Genomic DNA, 20,070 nt, shown 5'->3' with positions numbered 1-20,070 from the left:
TCCATCTATTTAACCGAATCAAAGGCTAGCTTGCTGGGTGGATTATAGTTAATTTTAGTACACCGGAAACCGAGTGAACCTTTGATGCTGTGGAACAGTTTTATCATCTCATAATGCTCGATTCGTGCTGTTGTGCCCGATTGAGGGTGTTAGATGCAAACAATAACCTCCGCAAATGAAATCACTAAATTTGGGCCTTGTACAATCTGGGAATAATAAACACACCAGAAACAGATGGAATTGAATTGGCAGTATTGAAAGGTAACTGTCAGCGTCTTCAATTGGTGGTAATAGAACTACTATAGCCATGTAAAGTAATGCTCCAAGCAAGTTAGTCCAATGTAGACCAAACTTTACTGGTCAATTACAATTGTATCAACTATTATTAACCTCATTAAACTTCTCGCTACAAACATACAAACATACAAACATACAAACGTACATACATACATACACACATGCACACATTCACACATACATACATACATACTTACCTTCTTACTCACAAGTACATCATAATGGAGCCCCTCTATACATCTGTATCGAGATCAAGATACTCCTTTATGTAATCACTACTATTTGGTCACGTGACACGTCCAAAATAGGCAATGTCAAAACACTCTCTTACTAGAAAGAACATAAACAAAAACTGTCTATACTTTTCAAAGTCACAACGATCAAATAAGGGAACACATCAATAAACGACATATACAGGTGGATGGCTTGTGCGTCGTTTTTATACCATCTCTTGTCCTCTCAAGAATATTTGTTCGATCGTTCATCATCATCTTCTACTACTTTTAATACTACTACTACTTAATTGCATTTGGGGTTAAACACTGGTGTTCAACACAGAAGCTATATTATCTGTCTGTCTGTGTTTCTGTCTGTGTTTCTGCTGCTTGTCTGGTTTTGATCTTAATCAATCCCTTTTACACCTCTTATTATTTCTTCCGTCATGTCTACAAACCCTTATCGTGTGACTCAACCCTTACAACCATTGAACCATGGTCAGTTGAATGCTTTATCTAACAGCAACTTGACTCCAGTAAAACAGCAAAACAAATGGAGAGATGATGCTGCTACTACAGGGTTATCTACTGCCACCTCGGCTAACACCGCCATAGGGTCTTTATCAGCTGCCGCACTTAATGGCGGGAGATCAAACTACCATAACCAAGTTTACAACGCCAATAACCAACAACAACAACAACAGCAACAACAACAACAGCAACAACAACATCATCATCAAATCCACCAGCCTCCTCCACCAACAGCTGCATCCAAACCTCAAAAGAAAAAGAAGGAAAAGTTATCGGCCTTATGTAAGACCCCCCCATCAATTGTACGTACTAGAAACGGTAGAGATTATCGTAGAGGTAACTTTCTCGGTGAAGGAGGTTTTGCTAGATGTTTCCAAATGAAAGATTCTTCAGGGAAAATATTTGCAGCTAAGACAGTTGCTAAGGCATCAATCAAAAATGAAAAGACAAAGACTAAACTCTTATCTGAAATCAAGATCCACAAATCATTGAAACATCCTAATATCGTCAACTTTATAGATTGTTTTGAAGATGATATAAATGTCTATATTCTTTTGGAAATATGTCCTAACCAATCCTTGATGGAATTATTGAAGACAAGAAAGAGAGTGAGTGAACCTGAAGTTAGGTATTTTATGGTTCAAATTATAGGAGCCGTCAAATACTTGCATTCAAGACGAGTTATTCATAGAGATTTAAAATTAGGTAACATTTTTTTTGATCCTGAAATGAACTTGAAGATTGGTGATTTTGGTTTGGCAAGTGTCTTACCTGAAGGTGAAAACAAAAAGTATACCATTTGTGGTACTCCAAATTATATTGCACCTGAAGTTCTTGGAGGTAAAGAAACTGGTCATTCCTTTGAAGTTGATACTTGGGCTATTGGAATTATGATGTATGCTTTATTGGTAGGTAAGCCACCATTTCAAGCTAAAGATGTTCAAGTTATTTATGAAAGAATTAAGAAGAATGAATACTCATTCCCTGCTGAAAAGCCTATTTCAGATGAAGCCAAGGTATTAATAAGAGATTTATTAAGTTTGAACCCTTTGGATAGACCAAATGTTCATGAGATCTTAAGTTATGAATGGTTTAAAGGCCCATTCCCGGATAAAACTCATTCATTAAGTCTCACTCAAACTCCAGATGGGTTAGGAGAGATTTCCAGAGCTCAATCAGCTCTTAATTTCAACCATACAAAAGTCAGTGCTGGAATTTATACTCCTAGATCCAAAGATCCAGTCGAAATTTTAAGATCAGATTTGTATTCTGAACAGCCAAGATCAATGTTGCCCGTATCACTTTCACCTAATGATACCCGCAACAAATATCAAGAAGTTGATCCTGACCATTTCCCTAGACCGACGAAAAGACCTAATTTCAATAGCAGTTTCTCAACAGCTATCAAAAAACTTAATCAAGTTTGTTTTGAAACCCATCAAAATATGAGAAGATTAGAGTATGCAAAGAATGAAGATATTGATACCTTTGAGTTACCTGGATGTGAAAATCCTACATTAATCTCCAAATGGGTTGATTATACCAACAAATATGGGTTTGCTTACGAATTAAATAACAACGATATTGGGGTTTTGTTCAATGATGACAACACCGTATTGAAGTTGAATAACTCTGAGAGATTTTTGGAATTAATATACCACGAGAATGAAGGTTGGACATGCATTGATAATTCTGTGAATCATCCACCAGCACAAACCAAACGTCAATTGGAAGTGGTGGAGTTTTTTGCAAGATATATGAATGCCAATTTATCTAAAGTCAGTGATGATGAAAACAGAAAGGAAACATTATTCTTGAGAAGATACACTCGTAATTCAGATTACATTATGTTTGAAATGACCAATGGTACGTTTCAATTCAACTTCAAAGATCATCATAAAGTTTGCATTTCCAAATCCGGCCATGCCATAACCCATGTTTCCCCCAATAGAATAACTCAAACTCGTCCCCTTATCCTAGTGTTACGAGAAGGTGGGTTCCCGGACACTGACATTCCGGAATGCATGGAGAAGATTGCAGTCATCAAAGAAGCTATCAAGAGAAAGGCATTTAGGGAATCATAGACATTAGCTAATAACCCCTATGCATATAATTCTTTATTAATATTAGCATTATAATAATATAGTACACAATAGAACATATATAGAAGTAGTATAGTTGTTCTCATTAAAAGTCATCATTGTTGCTGTTCAACAACGACTTAAGCGCCCATTCGTCCTTGAATCTGGTCTTTATCACGTCCAACTCACTGATTAAAGAGGAACACGCATTTCTCAAGGCATCTCTAGGACTGTAACCATCAACGGTTTGTATTCTCAAGAGAAAGTTAGCAAATAATGGATGCTCAATCTTATAAGCAGCAAAGAGCACTCTGTCGTCCTTCAATAACTGTGCTCTCAATAAGTTCCCTAACGTATGATCCTCTCTCTCTATCTTTATAATGGCAGCATTGGGCACCTTTGTGTCTGGGGTTATCTTTATTCTAAGCAGGTTAGTATTTTCTGACAACTGGGCTTTTTAGGACACCACACTTACTTTTCAACTCCTTCCGGTAATATAAAGAGTTCAAATCTATCTGGAGCATTCATCTTGTTTATATGCCTTTTGGTTACACTTGTGCTGGTTGTTGTTAGTAATGTGAGAGTTTTTCAGTTGAATATTGGTGGTACTACTTCGCATATCACGTGATACACATCACGTGACTAGAAGCTGTAAACCATATAGTACTTTATCTATCTTTTGTATTAGTCCATGAGTTGTACTTGAAACACTGGTGATTTCGGACTTAAAAGATATCAAGGATAAGGTTAAAAATTGGATATCAACAGTGTAGTTAATTGCGAGTCGTAAATATCCAAGCAACATAATGTTATATCCGAAGACATGACGTTGAACATCTGATTCCATCCCATTGGCTGCGAAAAGCATAATGGCTTCAACGTTGGCATTGATATCTCCACTTCTAAGAGAGAGCTTGCGGTTGGAAACGACGTTCAAAAGAAGTCCAAGAAGAAACAAAATGCAATTGGCTGTGTGTGGATCTGAAAGGTTTGATTTCTTCAAGTGCTTGGTGATTATCCGCAATACAGTTGAAATAAGATCTGAATTGAAAAAGTCAAGATTTGGTTCATATCGAGTGGAGATAAGCACTGCAAGCTTGAAAACCATTGAACTATGATAGTTAAACCTTTCTTCTGTCCTTGTTACGAAGCTTTGTACCATGGTTATGAACATTGACTCTATCCAATCTCTAGAAGTCATCTCATAATCGTATTCAATGTACTCTTCAATGCAATTTAGTACTTTAATCTTGCCTGAAGATGTTTTAGCTTTCCAGTATAAGGACACTAGAAGATCAAAGCCTTGTGTAGTGGCTAGGAAGTTTTGATGTTTGAAAAGAAGATAGACAAGCTTGATCTGTATTTCATCTTCTGAGCTGGTACTCCGTATTCTATGGATCTCATTTAAATAATTCTTTGTAATCTTCAGAATTCCAGGCGGTGATACATCATCATAGCCAATGTTCAAGCATTCGAACAAGAACTCAATGGTTTTCAACTGATAATTCAACACTGCGTGATTTATCTCTACTGCAGAAGTTATGAAAATGTACGTGACGCTTGAAACAAGCCAGCAAATAAAACCTATGTTCCTCTCGTCTGTCGGGTTGCTAATTTTTGCTAAAACCTCTAATAACTGGTCTAGACTTTCGAGCACAAGTGGAATATCATAAGGATAAGTATGGTCAGCTTGGAATTCATTAGCAATGTCAATCAATGTCAGTATAAGAATTGAGTTTCCACTTATAATATTCTTTTCATCTTCTTCATAAAACTTGAGTCCCTCTATTAGAAACTCGGTAGCTTCGCTCTTGTTATTCTTGTCATGACCATTAACTTTGTAGTCGTTCCAGTGGATTGCTGTGTTCTTAACATGACGAATTTTCCTCTTCTTTCTAACAGGTGAAAGAGACTCAAACATAAACAATTGGGCTGGGTTCATGCTGTCACGGTCATCATCTTCATTAAGTGATTGCAACTTGTGAGTTCGAGTCTCTCCATATTTGACTATTCCTGCCTGGAAACATGTTTCTACTGGGGTCGGAGCAACGGCCGGAGTTAAGTCTGGTAGTATCGAACCACGACTTTCATTATCAACAGGAACAACTTCAGATGAAGCAAATGACAGAAGAATAGATGAAATATTAACTCTGGATACGATACCATCACTACCATCAGTATGCAGTTCGCCATCATCATCATCATCATCATCATCATCATCATCATCATCAGTCTCAGTCTCTCTGTCTCTACCTTCTACTTTGGGTATATCTGGCACAATGGAACCATCTATATCATCAAAAAGCTCATCCCATGCTTCTAGCTCACCAGGCACGTCTTGAGCTACCACGACCAGCGTCTTTTGACGTGCTTTCAATGGAGATGACTCCAATGATGTTTCACTTGTAGATATAGAAGTGGTCACCTTGTGGAGAATACTTTTATGATCACTTTCACTTTCGCTATCTTCTGAAAACGATGGGCCATTTTCCTTTCTCCTTTGAGCCGATCTTCGTCCATATAAACGCATCAATGCCTACTTCTTGTTATTGTAATTAGGGCATAACATTACCTTACCAAGATGCTGTACTTTACGCGTAGATCAGTGATTATATACAAGATCATTCAAAATAATGCCACTGCACATAACATATAAATGTATACATATATATATGTGGATTGAAGAACGCTATTACAGCACTGTAGTAAGCATCCATAGACGTAATAATATTATTTTTAACATTAACACACTCCATTACACTATTCGAAGTGCTATGTTTATGTATTTTATGGCCCTAGTAGTCTTTCTTGAATCTCGTATTATGTAGAGGACTTGAACGTGCACATCAAACATACACTAGTGTATATAACGTATATAAATTAGGGTAACTAACTTTAGAATCATAGTTGGTATGTCTAGAAGCTCTATAATTGTTTTCACAACACAATTTAATGCATGCTTAGGAATCATTAAGGTTCCACTATCGTATCACGAAAGTCGTGCACAGATCAACTTTGTGGTTATATGAAGCGTGCTGTCTCAAACAATTAACAAACATCAACGCCATACAACTTCTCTCTGCTTCCCCACACCAATAAGAATCGGTCATCATGATGTCTAAGAGAAAGTTGGAACAGAAGATCAAGGACTTTATACGTGGTCCCCTTAAGGGCGAAACGTATGAGTTGAAAGCCGGTTTGGTGTCACAATATGAATGGGAACGGAAGGACTCCATTCAAAGAGTCATTCAAGCCATGACAGTTGGGAAAGACGTCTCATCATTGTTTCCAGACGTCTTGAAGAACATTGCTACCTACGACATTGAACAGAAGAAGTTGGTGTATTTATATTTGATGAATTATGCTAAAACCAACCCTGAGTTGTGTATACTTGCGGTTAACACTTTTGTTCAAGATGCTACTGATCCTAACCCTTTGATTAGGGCTTTGGCTATTAGGACTATGGGATGCATTCGAGTGGAGAAAATGGTGGATTATATGGAAATCCCCTTAAGAAGAACATTGAAGGATGATAATCCTTATGTCCGGAAAACTGCAGCCATTTGTGTAGCCAAATTATTTGATTTGAATCCTGTTATGTGTGTTGAATTGGGATTCCTTGATGATTTAAAGGCTTTAGTTAAAGATTCAAATCCAATGGTTGCTGCTAATGCTGTTACGGCTTTGTTTGAAATTAGAGATATGAATAGAGATCCAAATTTGGAAGTGTTTGTGGTTACCACAGAAGTGGCAAAGATTCTTCTTTTTTGCCTAAATGAATGCACTGAATGGGGGAGAATCACCATTTTAACAGCATTAACCGATTATAAGGCAAAGGGTCCAGAAGAAGCAAATCATATTATTGAAAGAGTTATTCCTCAATTACAACATGTTAATCCTTCAATCGTATTGAGTTCTATTAAAGCCATTATCCATCATTTGGATTCTATTCGTTCTACCAATTCCAAGAATTTAATATTAAAGAAATTGGCTGCTCCTCTAGTTTCTTTAGTTAGTGCTTCTATTCCCGAAGCTCAATATGTTGGTTTAAAAAACATTAGAATCATTTTGGAAAAATATCCACAAATATTATCCAAAGAATTGAGAGTATTTTTCATTAAATATTCGGATCCTTTATATTTAAAATTGGAAAAATTGGATATCATGGTTCGTTTAGCAAATGAAGCCAATTGTGCTTTATTATTAGGTGAATTAAAAGAATACGCCATGGAATTTGAACCTTCACTTATTGTTAGGGCTATCAAATGTATTGGATCTGTGGCTGTTAAATTGCCTGTTACCACAATTAAAGCCATTAATTTATTAACTGAATTAATTGAACAAAGAGGCGGTGATTTAATTATTAATGAATCTGTTGCTGCATTGACCAAAATTTTAAGACGTTATCCTGGTAAGAATGATTTGATTACTGTCATTATACCTGTTATTTCTAATCAGATGGAAGATTTATCTACTAATGAATCAATTAGTGGGTATGTATGGTTATTAGGAGAGTATCCTAAATATTTTTCCCAATTACATGACAAATTGTCATTATTAGTGGAATCATTTTTGGATTATGATCCAACAATTCAATTAAACATTTTGAATTCAACAGTTAAAATTAATTTGGTGATTTCTGATAAGAATCTTTATCAAGGATTACTTCAACAAGTTTTGGAAAAGGCTACTAAAGAATGTGAAAATGCAGATGTTAGAGATAAGGCTTTTATTTATTGGAGATTATTATCATCATCATCATCTGAAGAATCCAAAAAGAAAATATTATTGACTAAATTACCTCCAATGTCTTCAGCAGTTCCATCATTTTCTCCTGCCATATTGGAGATTTTATTGAAGGAGTTGGCTACATTATCTTCAGTATACCACAAACCAGCATACACATTTATAGATCCCTCGACATACGCTCCATTGTCAACTGAACGCAACCAGAACAACTCCAACGATAAGAATATTGAAGACTTGGCTAACTTGGCCAAGCAAGAGATCATCAACAATGCTAAGAATGAAAACTTGTTAGATTTTGATGACGATGAAGATCAAGAAAGTACTCGAGGAGATTCTGGTGGATTATTGGATGAACTAAATGATTTATTCATCACACCAAATGCTCCACAAGCTGGCACTGTACCTCCCAACACCACCAACAATAATGATATTTTGAGCTTATTCGGGGCACCTTCAGGTGCTGCTACAACCTCTACTACTACCACTACGACCACTAGTAAAAGCAACTTAAACAACGACTTGTTGGATATTTTCTAAAGATCACGTGATTATCATACATACATACATTCATACAAAATGTGTATATATTGTAGTAATGTCTATAGACCCGCTAATAAGTTATCTTCTATGAGTTGTACTTGCAATGACTCTTTAGGCTGAGTAGATTCTGTAAGATGTTGATCACCTGGCTCCGATACCTTGATTGAGTCTACCAAAGAAGCTATTTTTTGTTTTATCTTGTTGCTTGTATCTTCTATTTCCGTGATATCTTTCTTTTTGGACTCTATTTGCTTACGCAAAAGCATGATAAGTGTCTCCCTTGTTTGATGAGGTCTGTAGGAGTTTAAAAGATGGTTGATGTTGATTAGGATGAGTTTCAAGTCTTCAATTTTCAAATGGAACTCACTCGGGTTGACAGACATCACTCCTATGAGTTCTAGAAAGTTGACCAATAATGAGTCCATTAATTTGTGGAGTTCTTCGATCTTCTGCTTGGAACTAATGGTATCATCATCATCAGTATATAATTGTTTCCAGCCAGAGTCTTTCAACGACGGGAGCTTCTCTTCAAACAGCCACAAGTTACCATACCCTCGGTAGTGCGTTCCAGACGGTACTTGAGGCGGTACTAGAAGTTTGAGTTCACCTGGTGGGGCCAAAGGTTCGTCTTGTGCTTGTGCTTCCTGTTTCTTCCACTCGTTGAACCGAGCTATGTTTTCTTTGGTAAAGTATTTGTAGTATGGAGGCGGAGGTGGATATAACGAACTGATATCATTATCATTCATACTCTGTGTTAGTGAACGTGCAGTCTTTGGTGAAAAACAGTGTTAGCGTGGTATTTACTAGTTGAATCGCAAACAAATCAAAGTCTATATACGGTAAACGCACGACTACTTTGATTCGAGGGTGCATTAGTAATTATATGTCTTGTTCCGACCATATTGTATTTGTATAGCACGTGATGCAGTAATAAATTATATGTTAATTTGAATCCCAAACAAAAACTAATAGTACCAAGTTCATCAGGTCAGATCCATTGCCACAATGGACCAAGATAAAATGGATGTTGCAGATCAGATGGAAATCGATGATAGTATGTATATTTAAGATACGAGGTGGGATGTGTTTTATGCAGTGAGAGAAATAGTGGACAGTGGATGGACAGTGATTGGTACTATTGTTACATTTGATGAGGATGTATTCTATGTTATGATCTGTTCTGTGGATATAAGAATACATTGTCTGTTGCTCTACTGTCGTATTATGACTGGTCATAAGCCTTCTGACGCGTATTACAACTATATGATGAACTCATATATACAGAGCACTGATTTATACTAACTTTATAGCTTCAGGGGAAACCCCAGAACCAACCAAATCCAAATCGGAAAAGAATAAGGTACGGTTTGAAGTAAAAAAATGGACTGCCGTGGCATTTTGGTCATGGGATATACATGTGGAGAATTGTGCTATTTGTAGGAATCATTTAATGGAACCGTGTATTGAATGTCAACCCAATAGTATGAATAATCAACAAGATGAATGTGTGGCTGCTTGGGGGGTATGCAATCATGCTTATCATAACCATTGTATTCGGAGATGGTTGAAAACGAAACAAACTTGTCCGTTGGACAACAGCGAATGGGTTTTCCAGAAATATGGAAATTAGAGGTGATGCCAGAATATGTGCTGGGTACACATATGGTTAATAATTGCAGTATGTATATTATAATTAATACATGTACGTCCACGAATACAGAATATTATTTGTAACCTTTAATAATTATGTACTATTATACCTCCAACAACGTACAAATTGACCGAGTACAACGACCGAAGAGCACATCTTTTCTAGGTCGACCGCACACTCAAGTACCTCTTGGTCGTTTGGTTTCGTACTAAGTGTTTCGACGAAAAAAACATACTGCCATTGAGCCAAATGCGAGGGTCTGGAGTTAATGGAAATTAAGTCGACTCCGCGATTCATGAATGTCGTGAGAGCCTGACATAACGCTCCTGGATCGTTACTGTTCAACGTAAATAATAGGGACGTTAAATACAGTGGTTTATATTCTGGTGGTGACCAAAGAATGGGAGGTGCATGATAACCAAGAACTAGGAATCTCGTAGTATTATTTTGATTGTCTTCAACACCCTCTTCCATTATGGGAAGGTTGTACAACCGTGCACTCATAGTAGACGAAATGCAAGCACTGGTGTGCGATAAATCCTTTTCGACCCATGCTGCCGCTTCGGAAGTCGACGATTTGTCTTCGCGAACAACTTGTGGCGGTATTTTCTTGAGGAATCGAGTAACTTGGGTCCAAACTTGGGGGTGCGAATAAATCACTTTAATATCTTGAAGCGAGGTGGCTCGAGTGATGAGATTGTGATGAATATGTACATACTGTTCTCCTACCACACGGAAACTAGGGTTACCTTTTGTAAATGCCGGATCTGATGATGTTGGAGGTGTAAGAGAAGATGTTAACTGACAGCCTGGTCCACGTTTGCCCGAGTCTTTGTTTAAATACCAATCACGAATCAAGTCGTAAGTGAATACAACTTGACCATTCGTTGAATTTTCGAAAGGGACCACGGAAAAGTCCACTTTTCCGTCTTCTATCGCTTGGAAGCATTCACCAATGGACGATTGCGGGCAAAGCTCAACCTTTGTATCATCTTCACCAAATTGTTGGAGTGCTGCCTTCAGAGTGACTGTTAGTTTTCGAGTGGGCCTGTTTGAAATGCTGAACCAACGTGGTGGTCTACGCTTCTTAACTAGTTTTTAACGTACTTGATGTGTATATGTGCCCTTGGGGCCCAAGAAAGCGACTTTAGTGGTCATTTACGTATGACATTAGTGAAGTAAGCATCTTAGTATTTAGTTTTCAAAGTTGTGAAGTAAATGATCTGTTGTGCACGTGACTGATATAATGTTCAATCAAATAACACTTGGGTGCGACACTACTCCCCTCCATGGATCCAAGTTAACATCGAACATTGGTGTTAAACTCTTTCAACAACAACATTCGTTATCAAACTTCGAATACATGAATGCATGGGGTCAAAGAGAAAGAATTCATTCAAAATTTAACAATGACAATCAATGAAAATTATCACCAGAAAACATTAAATAAATCCTTCTCATGAAAAATCTACAGGTGGTAATCGTAAATGGCTCTTTATTATAGGGAGCTCTGTAACGATTCCACAAACTTCAATGAGACAGGGGCAAGCAAGCAAAAACATTAATATGCAACCAAACACAACAAAGTCATAAACTAGAACTATAAAACCCTCTGAAACATCTCTCTTTTAAAACGGGGAATGTATTAATACAAAAACCTAATTAGTTGATAATGATAACCATCATCATCTTTTTCTCATGCCAAAACCATTTAGATGTCTTCAACAATGTTACCCTTTTCAGAGACATAGATACCATCCAAGAACTTTCTGATATCCTTGTTTCTAACGTTACAGATTTGTTGGATGTCAGCAGCGTTTTGGGAAACAGCTTCCAAAGAGTTACCTTCCAAAATCAATTCACCCTTCAAAGCTGGGTTTTCAGAAATGGTAACACCTTCGAAAACCTTGACAATTCTGACTCTTCTTTCACCCAAGAAGTTTCTGATTTCAACAACCTTCTTACCGTCGTTTTCAGTAACATTGACAGTGATAGGGAAATGCGCAGAGACACATCTCATCTTGTACTTGAAACCCTTGGTAACACCAATGATCAAGTTAGAAATCAAAGACTTGACGGTTCTCAAAACAGCAACGTGCTTTCTGTCACCGTTGTGGACAATAACCTTGATGGCCTTGTTGCTAATCTTAGCAAAGGAAACATCGATGTGGGTCAAGTCCTTGGACAAAGTACCTCTTGGACCAGTGACCTTGACTTTTCTAGCCTTGATTTGGACGGTAACACCTTCTGGGATTTCCAAGATTTGTTCAGTTTGGATGTACTTCATTTCGAGTCTTGATGTGTAAAGAAGAAAAACCAAAAGTGGAAGGAAATATTATGGAAGACTTGGTATTTATTTTATATTAGGAAACTTTGAAAATCTTGTGAGTGAAAAATTTTTCAGATGAAAATCTGTGTGCAGGTTTTTTAAGGAAAAAATAGAATGTGAAGCTCAAAATTTCCTACTGTTCTCAAATTTACACAGTTACCCGGATACTCTCACGTGATCCATGACTTTGGCATTTGCTTATGTAAGTATCGAATAACGTTCAATTTATACAGGGGAAAGCACAATAGTTCATACAAACAATAAATTAGTGTTCTTTTCAAATATCCAATCAAGCTCAAGCAAATGCTAATTGATAGAGCGAGACATAATAATAAAATGCGATTATGTAATCATAACTATTCTTGTTCATCCAAAGTCTTGAATTCAAATGGCTTAACTGAAGAAGGGAATTGGATACCCAATTCTAACAATTTGGCAAAAGCCTTGGAGAAATCACTAAAGAACTTCTTTTCATCATCAGCATAAATCTTTACCCATTTAAGGAAATAGTTTTCTTCCTTCAAGGCGATATCAGTTGGCAACATCATAAACAGCTTGGTTTCAACATCTTCATATTGCTTTGGACCATCCCATTGCTTCACTTGCCAATCCTTCAACAAATAATTAAAGAAATCATTGGTGAACATGTTGAAAGAAGGACCCCATGGACCTTCGTAACCAGAAGCATTCTTGTGGCACTTACCCAAACAGTGAGCACCAATTAAAGCAACAGTTTCTTGCTCATTGAAGCCCATTCTACCAAACAATCCCTTGACATACTTACCATCTCTTGAAGCATCAGGTAATGTGTTTGGAGCACCCTTCTTACCATCAGTAGCATTGACTCTACCTGGTCTCCATGGGATCTTTGGACCACCAGCTTCTTGGACGGCAACCACACCTCCCAAGGTCCACAAATCACCTCTGGAGATCCATGGATACTTGTATTGGAATTCAGAAAGGAAGTCACGTGCGGGAGCCAAACCAGCATTGGCACCATCATATTGTTCAGGTGCAAAAACCATGTTACCTCCAAAGGAACCACCAGAACCTTTGGAAGCATCATAAGTACCAGAAGAGTGCCATGCCAAACGAGTCAAGATTCCAAAGTAACCAGCTCCACCATCATACTCGTCATTTTCTCTAACTTTTTCAGCAATGTCGTTATAGATTGCTTGGTAATCGTTAAAAGTCTTAGAGCTGGCAGCAGCTGCGTTCAAAGTGGCACCGCCAAACAAACCAGCCTTCATAATGTTCTTAGAATTGTTATTCTTATTATTGTTATTGTTGTTGTAGTAAAGATAAGCACCAATGGCAGCAACAGAGGCACCACCCAAAGCCCATCTGGCACTGTTACCAGATGTCTTGGAGGCCATCTTGGCCACGGAGAAAGTGTTCTGTCTTAATGTAGCAGCAGACATTTTATGTAGTAAAGTTAATTGACTGTAACTGTAGAAGAAGAAAGGGATTACCAATTATCGAAAAATGACAGGAGCAGCGATTACAGTGGTATTTGTACTAAAGTTTCTATAGTCCCCTCCTTACTGACAAGTGTTAAATATCAGACAATAATGGGTTGTGGGGACAGACACTACACGATTATTACCTTATTAAATTTCACATAGTATTTTTCGGTTATATCGGTCAAATACTTACACAAAACCTTGTATCTGTCTGCGATACCGAGTATGTATGTCATCTGTCCCCAGGTTGATATGTCAGACACGTTAGCTCTAGAATTATCTGGAAACCCAGGTGGTGTAATCAGACACTCAATGATATCAGAAAGTCAACGACAGCTGACGGTCGCTTATATAGCCAATCCTTCGGTCGAATTGACTACCTACTGACTATATTGTTAACATTCTGACAATCTTTTGTAATTTGCAGTGTCTGAATTTGGATACAACGATCCCTTATATGATGAACAGTTCCGTCTATCCTCACCTAGATTGAGGGGAACCGGAATTTGAAGTTACTCTTTTCGGTCTAGCCCTTGGGGTTCTTGACTAAGCAAGAAGGACACAAAATTTGGGGGAAAAGGATGTTGATTTATCAGACACAAAATTTTAGTTGAGGATCTACGAGTGTAAATTGCAACACAAATACGAGGAAACATTTGAAAGCTGACACCTTGGCGTATTCTGATTGGCCAGGAGCATTTGTTAAGGTGGACATAATTACAGCCCCTGTAGACTCAATTCAATACCAATCAAAAGGGAAACTGAATATATTACTAATGTTTGCATACGGCTTGTAGATAAATGTAGATAGTAGTGGCTTACCTTTAATGTCTGACGCTTAACACAACAACTTCTTATGAACTGGTAGCGCGAGTGAACCGTAATAGAGATATCTACTCGGCGTTAACTTCCATACACCAATAACTTGTAGTAATACATTTAATTAATTAATAATAATAATAATAATAATAATAATAATAATAGCATGAAATCAATTTCTGTAACCTTGAAGAACATTTTCCACAGCTAAAGCATCATCATAAACCCATGACCCACTTTCATTGTAAGTCTTTGCATTATCAACCATAGTTTGTAACTCTGCAATGAATTCTTCAAACAGTTCAAACTTTTCTTGCTTCAACAGTTTCTTGACTTGGTTGATGGAAACAGGACGTTTGATGATCTGATAATAATCAGGATACACCTTACGCAGTGGGAGTGACATAAAAACATCAATGACACCATGACCGTCTGTTGGTGCCTTCAAGTTGGATATCTCTTCAATGATCTTGTTGCATTTAACGATGTATTCATGAGAAGAAGAGCCACCAACTTCAACATCAGAGCCATCTTCGGAGTCAGCAGTAACATCGGCCATTACGTCATCTTCGTTTTCCACAAATCCATTGGCTCCTCCAACCCCTCCAGGTGTTGCAGAGGCTGATCTTGATCTTCTACTTCTCTTCCGAGGTTGTTCATCAACTTCACTAACATCTCCACTTTCTACCATTGAATCATTAGCTGATCCTCTCATACTGCCATTCCTAATTCGGCGAGCTTTACGTAATTCTTTCCTTCTAATGGCATCTTCAACTGTATCATTATCATCATCCATTGCATTTAACCACTGCTCTTCTGTCAACCCATCATCATAACGAATTCTCTTCTTTTCTCTCATCCGACTCAAATCCTTAGTTTCCCGTTCCATGTGCTTGGTAATGTCCTCGGTGAAAACTGATGGTAATTCCTCAATTTCTATTAAACGGGTGCTGTAGATTCCATTACGCATCTGTTGCTTATCTCCAGCCATTCGATCAACATCTAAATTAGCAAATAATTCTCTTTCATCATCATTTCTTGCTAATATATCATTCAATTCATCATCATCTAATTCAGACTTTTCTTCATCTGAGTCACGAGTTGCCTCTGCTTCTAACAATCTCTTCAAAAATGCTTCTTGTTCTTCAGATGTAGATTTGTTATCAAACTTACCTGCTTGAATAACTTTCCCATCAATATCCAATTTCTGATGTGCTCTTTCCAAAATAACTTCTTCCACTGAATCATTAGTAATTAATCTTAAAATACGGACCTCATTTTTTTGTCCAATACGATGGGCTCTATCTTGTGCTTGTAAATCTTGATGAGGATTCCAATCAGTATCGAAGATAATAACTGTATCTGCCGTTTGTAAATTTAAACCTAAACCACCAGCTCTAGTGGATAAAAGGAAGCAGAAGTATTCGGAATTGGGTGCATTGAACTCCTTTAACATGTCTTGTCTGTCTTCTGCCTTGGTACTACCGTCCAATCTAAGATACTTCATACCTCTCCAAATCAAAAAGTCCTCCATAATAGTCATGACTTGAGTCATTTGGAAAAACATCAATACTCTGTGATTCAGAGCTTTGAACTTGGGTAAAATACGATCCAATAACTCAAACTTACCACTAGTTCTCCAAATCAAATCATTAGTCATTCCCAGACTGCTGAGAATAGTTTCAACTTCAGGGAACACAAATGGATGGTTACAGATTTTTCGTAATTGCATAATCTTGTTGTTCAAGCCTTTTATACCAGTTTTGGCAGCACCACCGCCTTCATTGCCAACAAAGAATGCATTATGCTTTAGCATCTGTTGATACAACACGTATTGTAATCCTGATAATTTACATTTAATCACCTTTTCAACCTTATCAGGTAAATCCTTCTCCACATCCTTCTTCAATCTTCTCAAAAGGAAAGGTCTTAAAACTTTATGCAATCTTCTAATGACCAAAAGAGATTCTTCTTCTGTTAATTCGATTTTCTCTTGAGATCCTGTGTTAGCGAAAGGAGTGTTAAACCATTCGTCAAAACTCTTGACAGAGTTAAAGATACGAGGTAAAACAAAATTCAACAATGCCCATAGTTCAGGTAAATTGTTCTGTAAAGGTGTACCCGTCAAAATTAATCTGTTCTTGGTCTTGTAGTAATTTCTTAACGTAATCGACAATTTGGAGTTGGCATTCTTCATTCTGTGACCTTCGTCGATGATCATGTGGGAGTAATTGAATTTAGCCAATAAGGGCCGTTCTCTAATAATATATTCGTATGTTGTCAACATCACTTGGAAGTTCCCTATACGTACATCCATTTGTAATTCTTTCCGTTGTTCCTGTGAACCTTTGTAAACGATAACGTTGATGCTTGGGGCCCATTTTTCAAATTCTAAAGTCCAATTTGTAATTGTAGATAACGGAACAATCACTAGGAATTTCTCTTCGTGTTTGATTTCAATCAAATAAGAAATTAATGAAATGGATTGGATGGTCTTACCCAACCCCATTTCATCTGCCAAAATACCATTCAACTTATTATTATATAAGGAAACCATCCATTGTAAACCTTTGAGTTGGTAATCTTTCAACTTCCCTCCAACTAAAATAGATGGTTGTACCTTGACTTCTTCCTTTATTCTGTGGGCTACTTGATAATAGTCAATCTTCTCTCTTAATTCCTCTACGCTATCCTCTTTGATTTCTTCTGGTTTAGCGCCTTTATCATTCTCCAATAAGGGAATGTCTGCTCCCAGTTCAGCTTGTTGGTCTCTAACTTGTTGAGCCAAAGTGTCCAAGAACTGATTAGTTTGTTTTAACAAGTGAGTAATTCTGTGATCTTTAGTTTGATCTAACAATTTAATATAGGCTTCTTCATCGTTTGCCTTTAATGCTTGCAAACGTTGCTTTGCGGTTTTCTCTAATTTCCTCAGCTCGTCCTTCTCTGTTTGAGCATGGAAATTAGTAACGAATTTACCAATGCTAATTCTTTTGTTACGTTGGTTTAAGATCCCATTAATAAAGTTAATGGAACTTTCCAAAATCTGTCTTACCTTTTCAACATGTTCCAAATGCTTCTTCCTTTTGGCTTCTAATTTTTGTTTCTCTTCTAATTGCACAGCTAATAAATGTGGATTAGGTTGTTGGTATTTTGGACGTACATAGATGGCACGTTTTGATTGAGAGATTAAGGGCATCTTGGCCAAATCATTTGTATTATGAGCATTACTAGATTCATGGACCACAACAGCTTTCCGTAAACTTTTTTGCTTTGCTAAAACTCGAAGTGATTTCAATTCAATTAATGCATCAAGCTTAAGACTATCAATATCATCACTTGGATTCTCCAAGTTTTCAAAATCAAAACTTCCAATGTTTGCAGGAATGCTTTCCAATTCCTTTATAATGTTAGTCAATTTGGCTGATACACAAGTCTCACGCTTATAATTGCCTAATGGTAATGACATCAGATTACTCAGAGTTGGTTCTGATAAGTTAGCAGTAATTGATTCAGGTGTAGATACCAGATCATGAGTTAAGTTAATTCCCAACAGAGCGATTCTATCAACAAAGCTATCCATAGGTGACATTTTTGTCAATTGTTCAATAGCATTATCAAGAGAAGCAGCCAATTTTTCATCTTCAGTAGTCTCCGTTGGTTGAATAACCAGCTTCCCCTCCTTTGCTGCTTCTCCTTCCTCACTATGACTAGACAATTTTGTTTGTAAAGTTTCAGGTAGATCGATATCTTTGGATAATAATTGTAAACCTATAATTTGATCTTTTAATAAGTCAGAATCCACTTCATTACTCAGGGAATTGATCGCCTGCTTAATCTGGAGATATAAGTCTGCTTCTTTCTTGGTAAAAGTCTCATATTTATGACTAACTTGTCTAAGGATGTCTTCTATAGCAGAACGATTTGCTCTTGTTGGGTCAACAAATATAGACTTTTCTAGAGGTACATGAGGCTTCATCCCTCCATCATCACTCATTATACCACTGATTTTACTTTCGGTGAAGGCCACATACTGCTCGTGTCTTGCCTTGGCTTGATTATATGATTTAGATAATTGCTGATATTGACTCAACAACCCAAATAATTGTTCTTTGGTTCGAGGAACAGGATAATAAGGCACAGGTGCATCTGGAGATGCAGATCCCAGAGATCCATTTGGGATCGCATTTGTGCCAGAATTACTGGACTTAGGCACCACTATGGAACTATTACCATTCATAATACAACAACAACAAAATAAACAATACTATAAAATAACAATACTTTGTGAATCAAGTATAAACAGATCAATTTTCAGTGTTTCAACAGGTGATGATAAATTTTTCACTTAATATGACCAATCTAGTACTAAACCAAATGATAAACAAACAATTATATCACAGACAGTATGACTAGTATGAAAGGGGTACAAATTTTCAGTTTGGTCTCGATACGCGTCTGATCAATCCGATACGCGTCTCTCAGTGTATCAAGGTGAGCCGCAACGTCTCTTCCTTTCTTTTCTGCGTCGTTGATTCCCAACTGTTAATACCTGTAGTGAATGGTACCTACCATGCAATAGAATGAACTTTTTGCTTGAAGGGAAATTTTCCCCGTTGACCACCAAACTGTTCGAAAAAAATCGCATAAGGTCGTGTATTGCACAATGAACACGATATGATCGATGGTGGTATAATTAATAGGAAGCAAGATCAGTAGTGGTTTATGTATCAGAATTAATGGGCAATGATTGGAATATGTATGTGGGGCTGTGGGGCTGTAGGGCTTTAGGGCTGTTTATATTATGACAGTTTTACTAACTATGTGCACCTAATGAATATAGTTGGCTAGAAAAGATAATAGCGTGTTATATGTAGGATTCAATGAGGTATATACCATGATTTAATTAGACAAGTGTGCAATTGAATGGTTCTAACAAATATATCACTAACTTACTGGTATTGCTGTTTGAGTGTTATATGTATGTGTGTGTTTATATATGTTTGTATATTTTCACATTTTTAGAATAATAGTGTACCTCTATTTAAATCAATTTGATCGTGTTCTCGGGAAGATTCTAACGTTTCCACACAAAATACGTTGATATACTCTTTTGTCTCTCAGTTCCTTCCCTTTAATAAATCTCCTTATTAACAGCGGCTATTTATGTCCTTATTGCAACTCAAGGACTATAGCTTGTCTGTAATGTCTGTACCTTTTTCAATAACAAGTATACCTTTTGCAGCTTTAACTTCGTATTAGCTTGGGTTGCGACATTGTGGTAGTTTGTAACACAAAGGGTTTTTTCGAAAAAAATGAAAGAAAAATCTAAAGATCAAGCCATCAATCACCTTACGAACCATTGACTGGAATATTCTTGATATCTTATTACGGATAA

The 20,070-nt window shown here is 37.1% G+C and overlaps 7 protein-coding genes across 7 annotated transcripts; 2 read left to right on the top strand and 5 right to left on the bottom strand.

Annotated features, from left to right (window-relative positions):
* Positions 1-958: 958 nt before the first annotated feature.
* On the top strand, positions 959-3,127 carry CDC5 (polo kinase; the record flags this gene model as incomplete). Its single annotated transcript, XM_043195743.1, has 1 exon — positions 959-3,127. The coding sequence occupies one exon, from the start codon at positions 959-961 to the stop codon at positions 3,125-3,127; it is 2,169 nt and encodes a 722-aa protein (XP_043049448.1).
* A 103-nt stretch (positions 3,128-3,230) lies between these two features.
* On the bottom strand, positions 3,231-5,654 carry RPB11 (DNA-directed RNA polymerase II subunit RPB11; the record flags this gene model as incomplete). Its single annotated transcript, XM_043195742.1, has 3 exons — positions 3,231-3,546; positions 3,600-3,609; positions 3,827-5,654. 3 exons carry the CDS (start codon positions 5,652-5,654, stop codon positions 3,231-3,233), a joined length of 2,154 nt encoding a protein of 717 aa, XP_043049447.1.
* Positions 5,655-6,235: 581 nt separating this feature from the next.
* On the top strand, positions 6,236-8,410 carry APL2 (Apl2p; the record flags this gene model as incomplete). Its single annotated transcript, XM_043195741.1, has 1 exon — positions 6,236-8,410. One exon carries the CDS (start codon positions 6,236-6,238, stop codon positions 8,408-8,410), a length of 2,175 nt encoding a protein of 724 aa, XP_043049446.1.
* Positions 8,411-8,472: 62 nt separating this feature from the next.
* Positions 8,473-9,159, bottom strand: MED7 (mediator complex subunit; the record flags this gene model as incomplete). The annotated part of the gene is made up of 1 exon (XM_043195740.1): positions 8,473-9,159. The coding sequence occupies one exon, from the start codon at positions 9,157-9,159 to the stop codon at positions 8,473-8,475; it is 687 nt and encodes a 228-aa protein (XP_043049445.1).
* A 2,616-nt stretch (positions 9,160-11,775) lies between these two features.
* RPL9B (60S ribosomal protein uL6) lies at positions 11,776-12,351 on the bottom strand (the record flags this gene model as incomplete). Its single annotated transcript, XM_043195739.1, has 1 exon — positions 11,776-12,351. One exon carries the CDS (start codon positions 12,349-12,351, stop codon positions 11,776-11,778), a length of 576 nt encoding a protein of 191 aa, XP_043049444.1.
* A 398-nt stretch (positions 12,352-12,749) lies between these two features.
* On the bottom strand, positions 12,750-13,814 carry CCP1 (cytochrome-c peroxidase; the record flags this gene model as incomplete). The annotated part of the gene is made up of 1 exon (XM_043195738.1): positions 12,750-13,814. One exon carries the CDS (start codon positions 13,812-13,814, stop codon positions 12,750-12,752), a length of 1,065 nt encoding a protein of 354 aa, XP_043049443.1.
* A 1,033-nt stretch (positions 13,815-14,847) lies between these two features.
* Positions 14,848-18,912, bottom strand: STH1 (RSC chromatin remodeling complex ATPase subunit; the record flags this gene model as incomplete). Its single annotated transcript, XM_043195737.1, has 1 exon — positions 14,848-18,912. The coding sequence occupies one exon, from the start codon at positions 18,910-18,912 to the stop codon at positions 14,848-14,850; it is 4,065 nt and encodes a 1,354-aa protein (XP_043049442.1).
* Between the last annotated feature and the right edge of the window lie 1,158 nt (positions 18,913-20,070).

Source organism: Scheffersomyces spartinae (assembly GCF_019049425.1).
Source record: "Scheffersomyces spartinae strain ARV_011 chromosome Unknown scaffold_9, whole genome shotgun sequence".
NCBI lineage: Eukaryota > Fungi > Ascomycota > Pichiomycetes > Serinales > Debaryomycetaceae > Lizanozyma > Lizanozyma spartinae.
The sequence above is the reverse complement of the archived record's forward strand: the minus strand, read 5'-3'. Positions and strand labels throughout refer to the sequence as shown.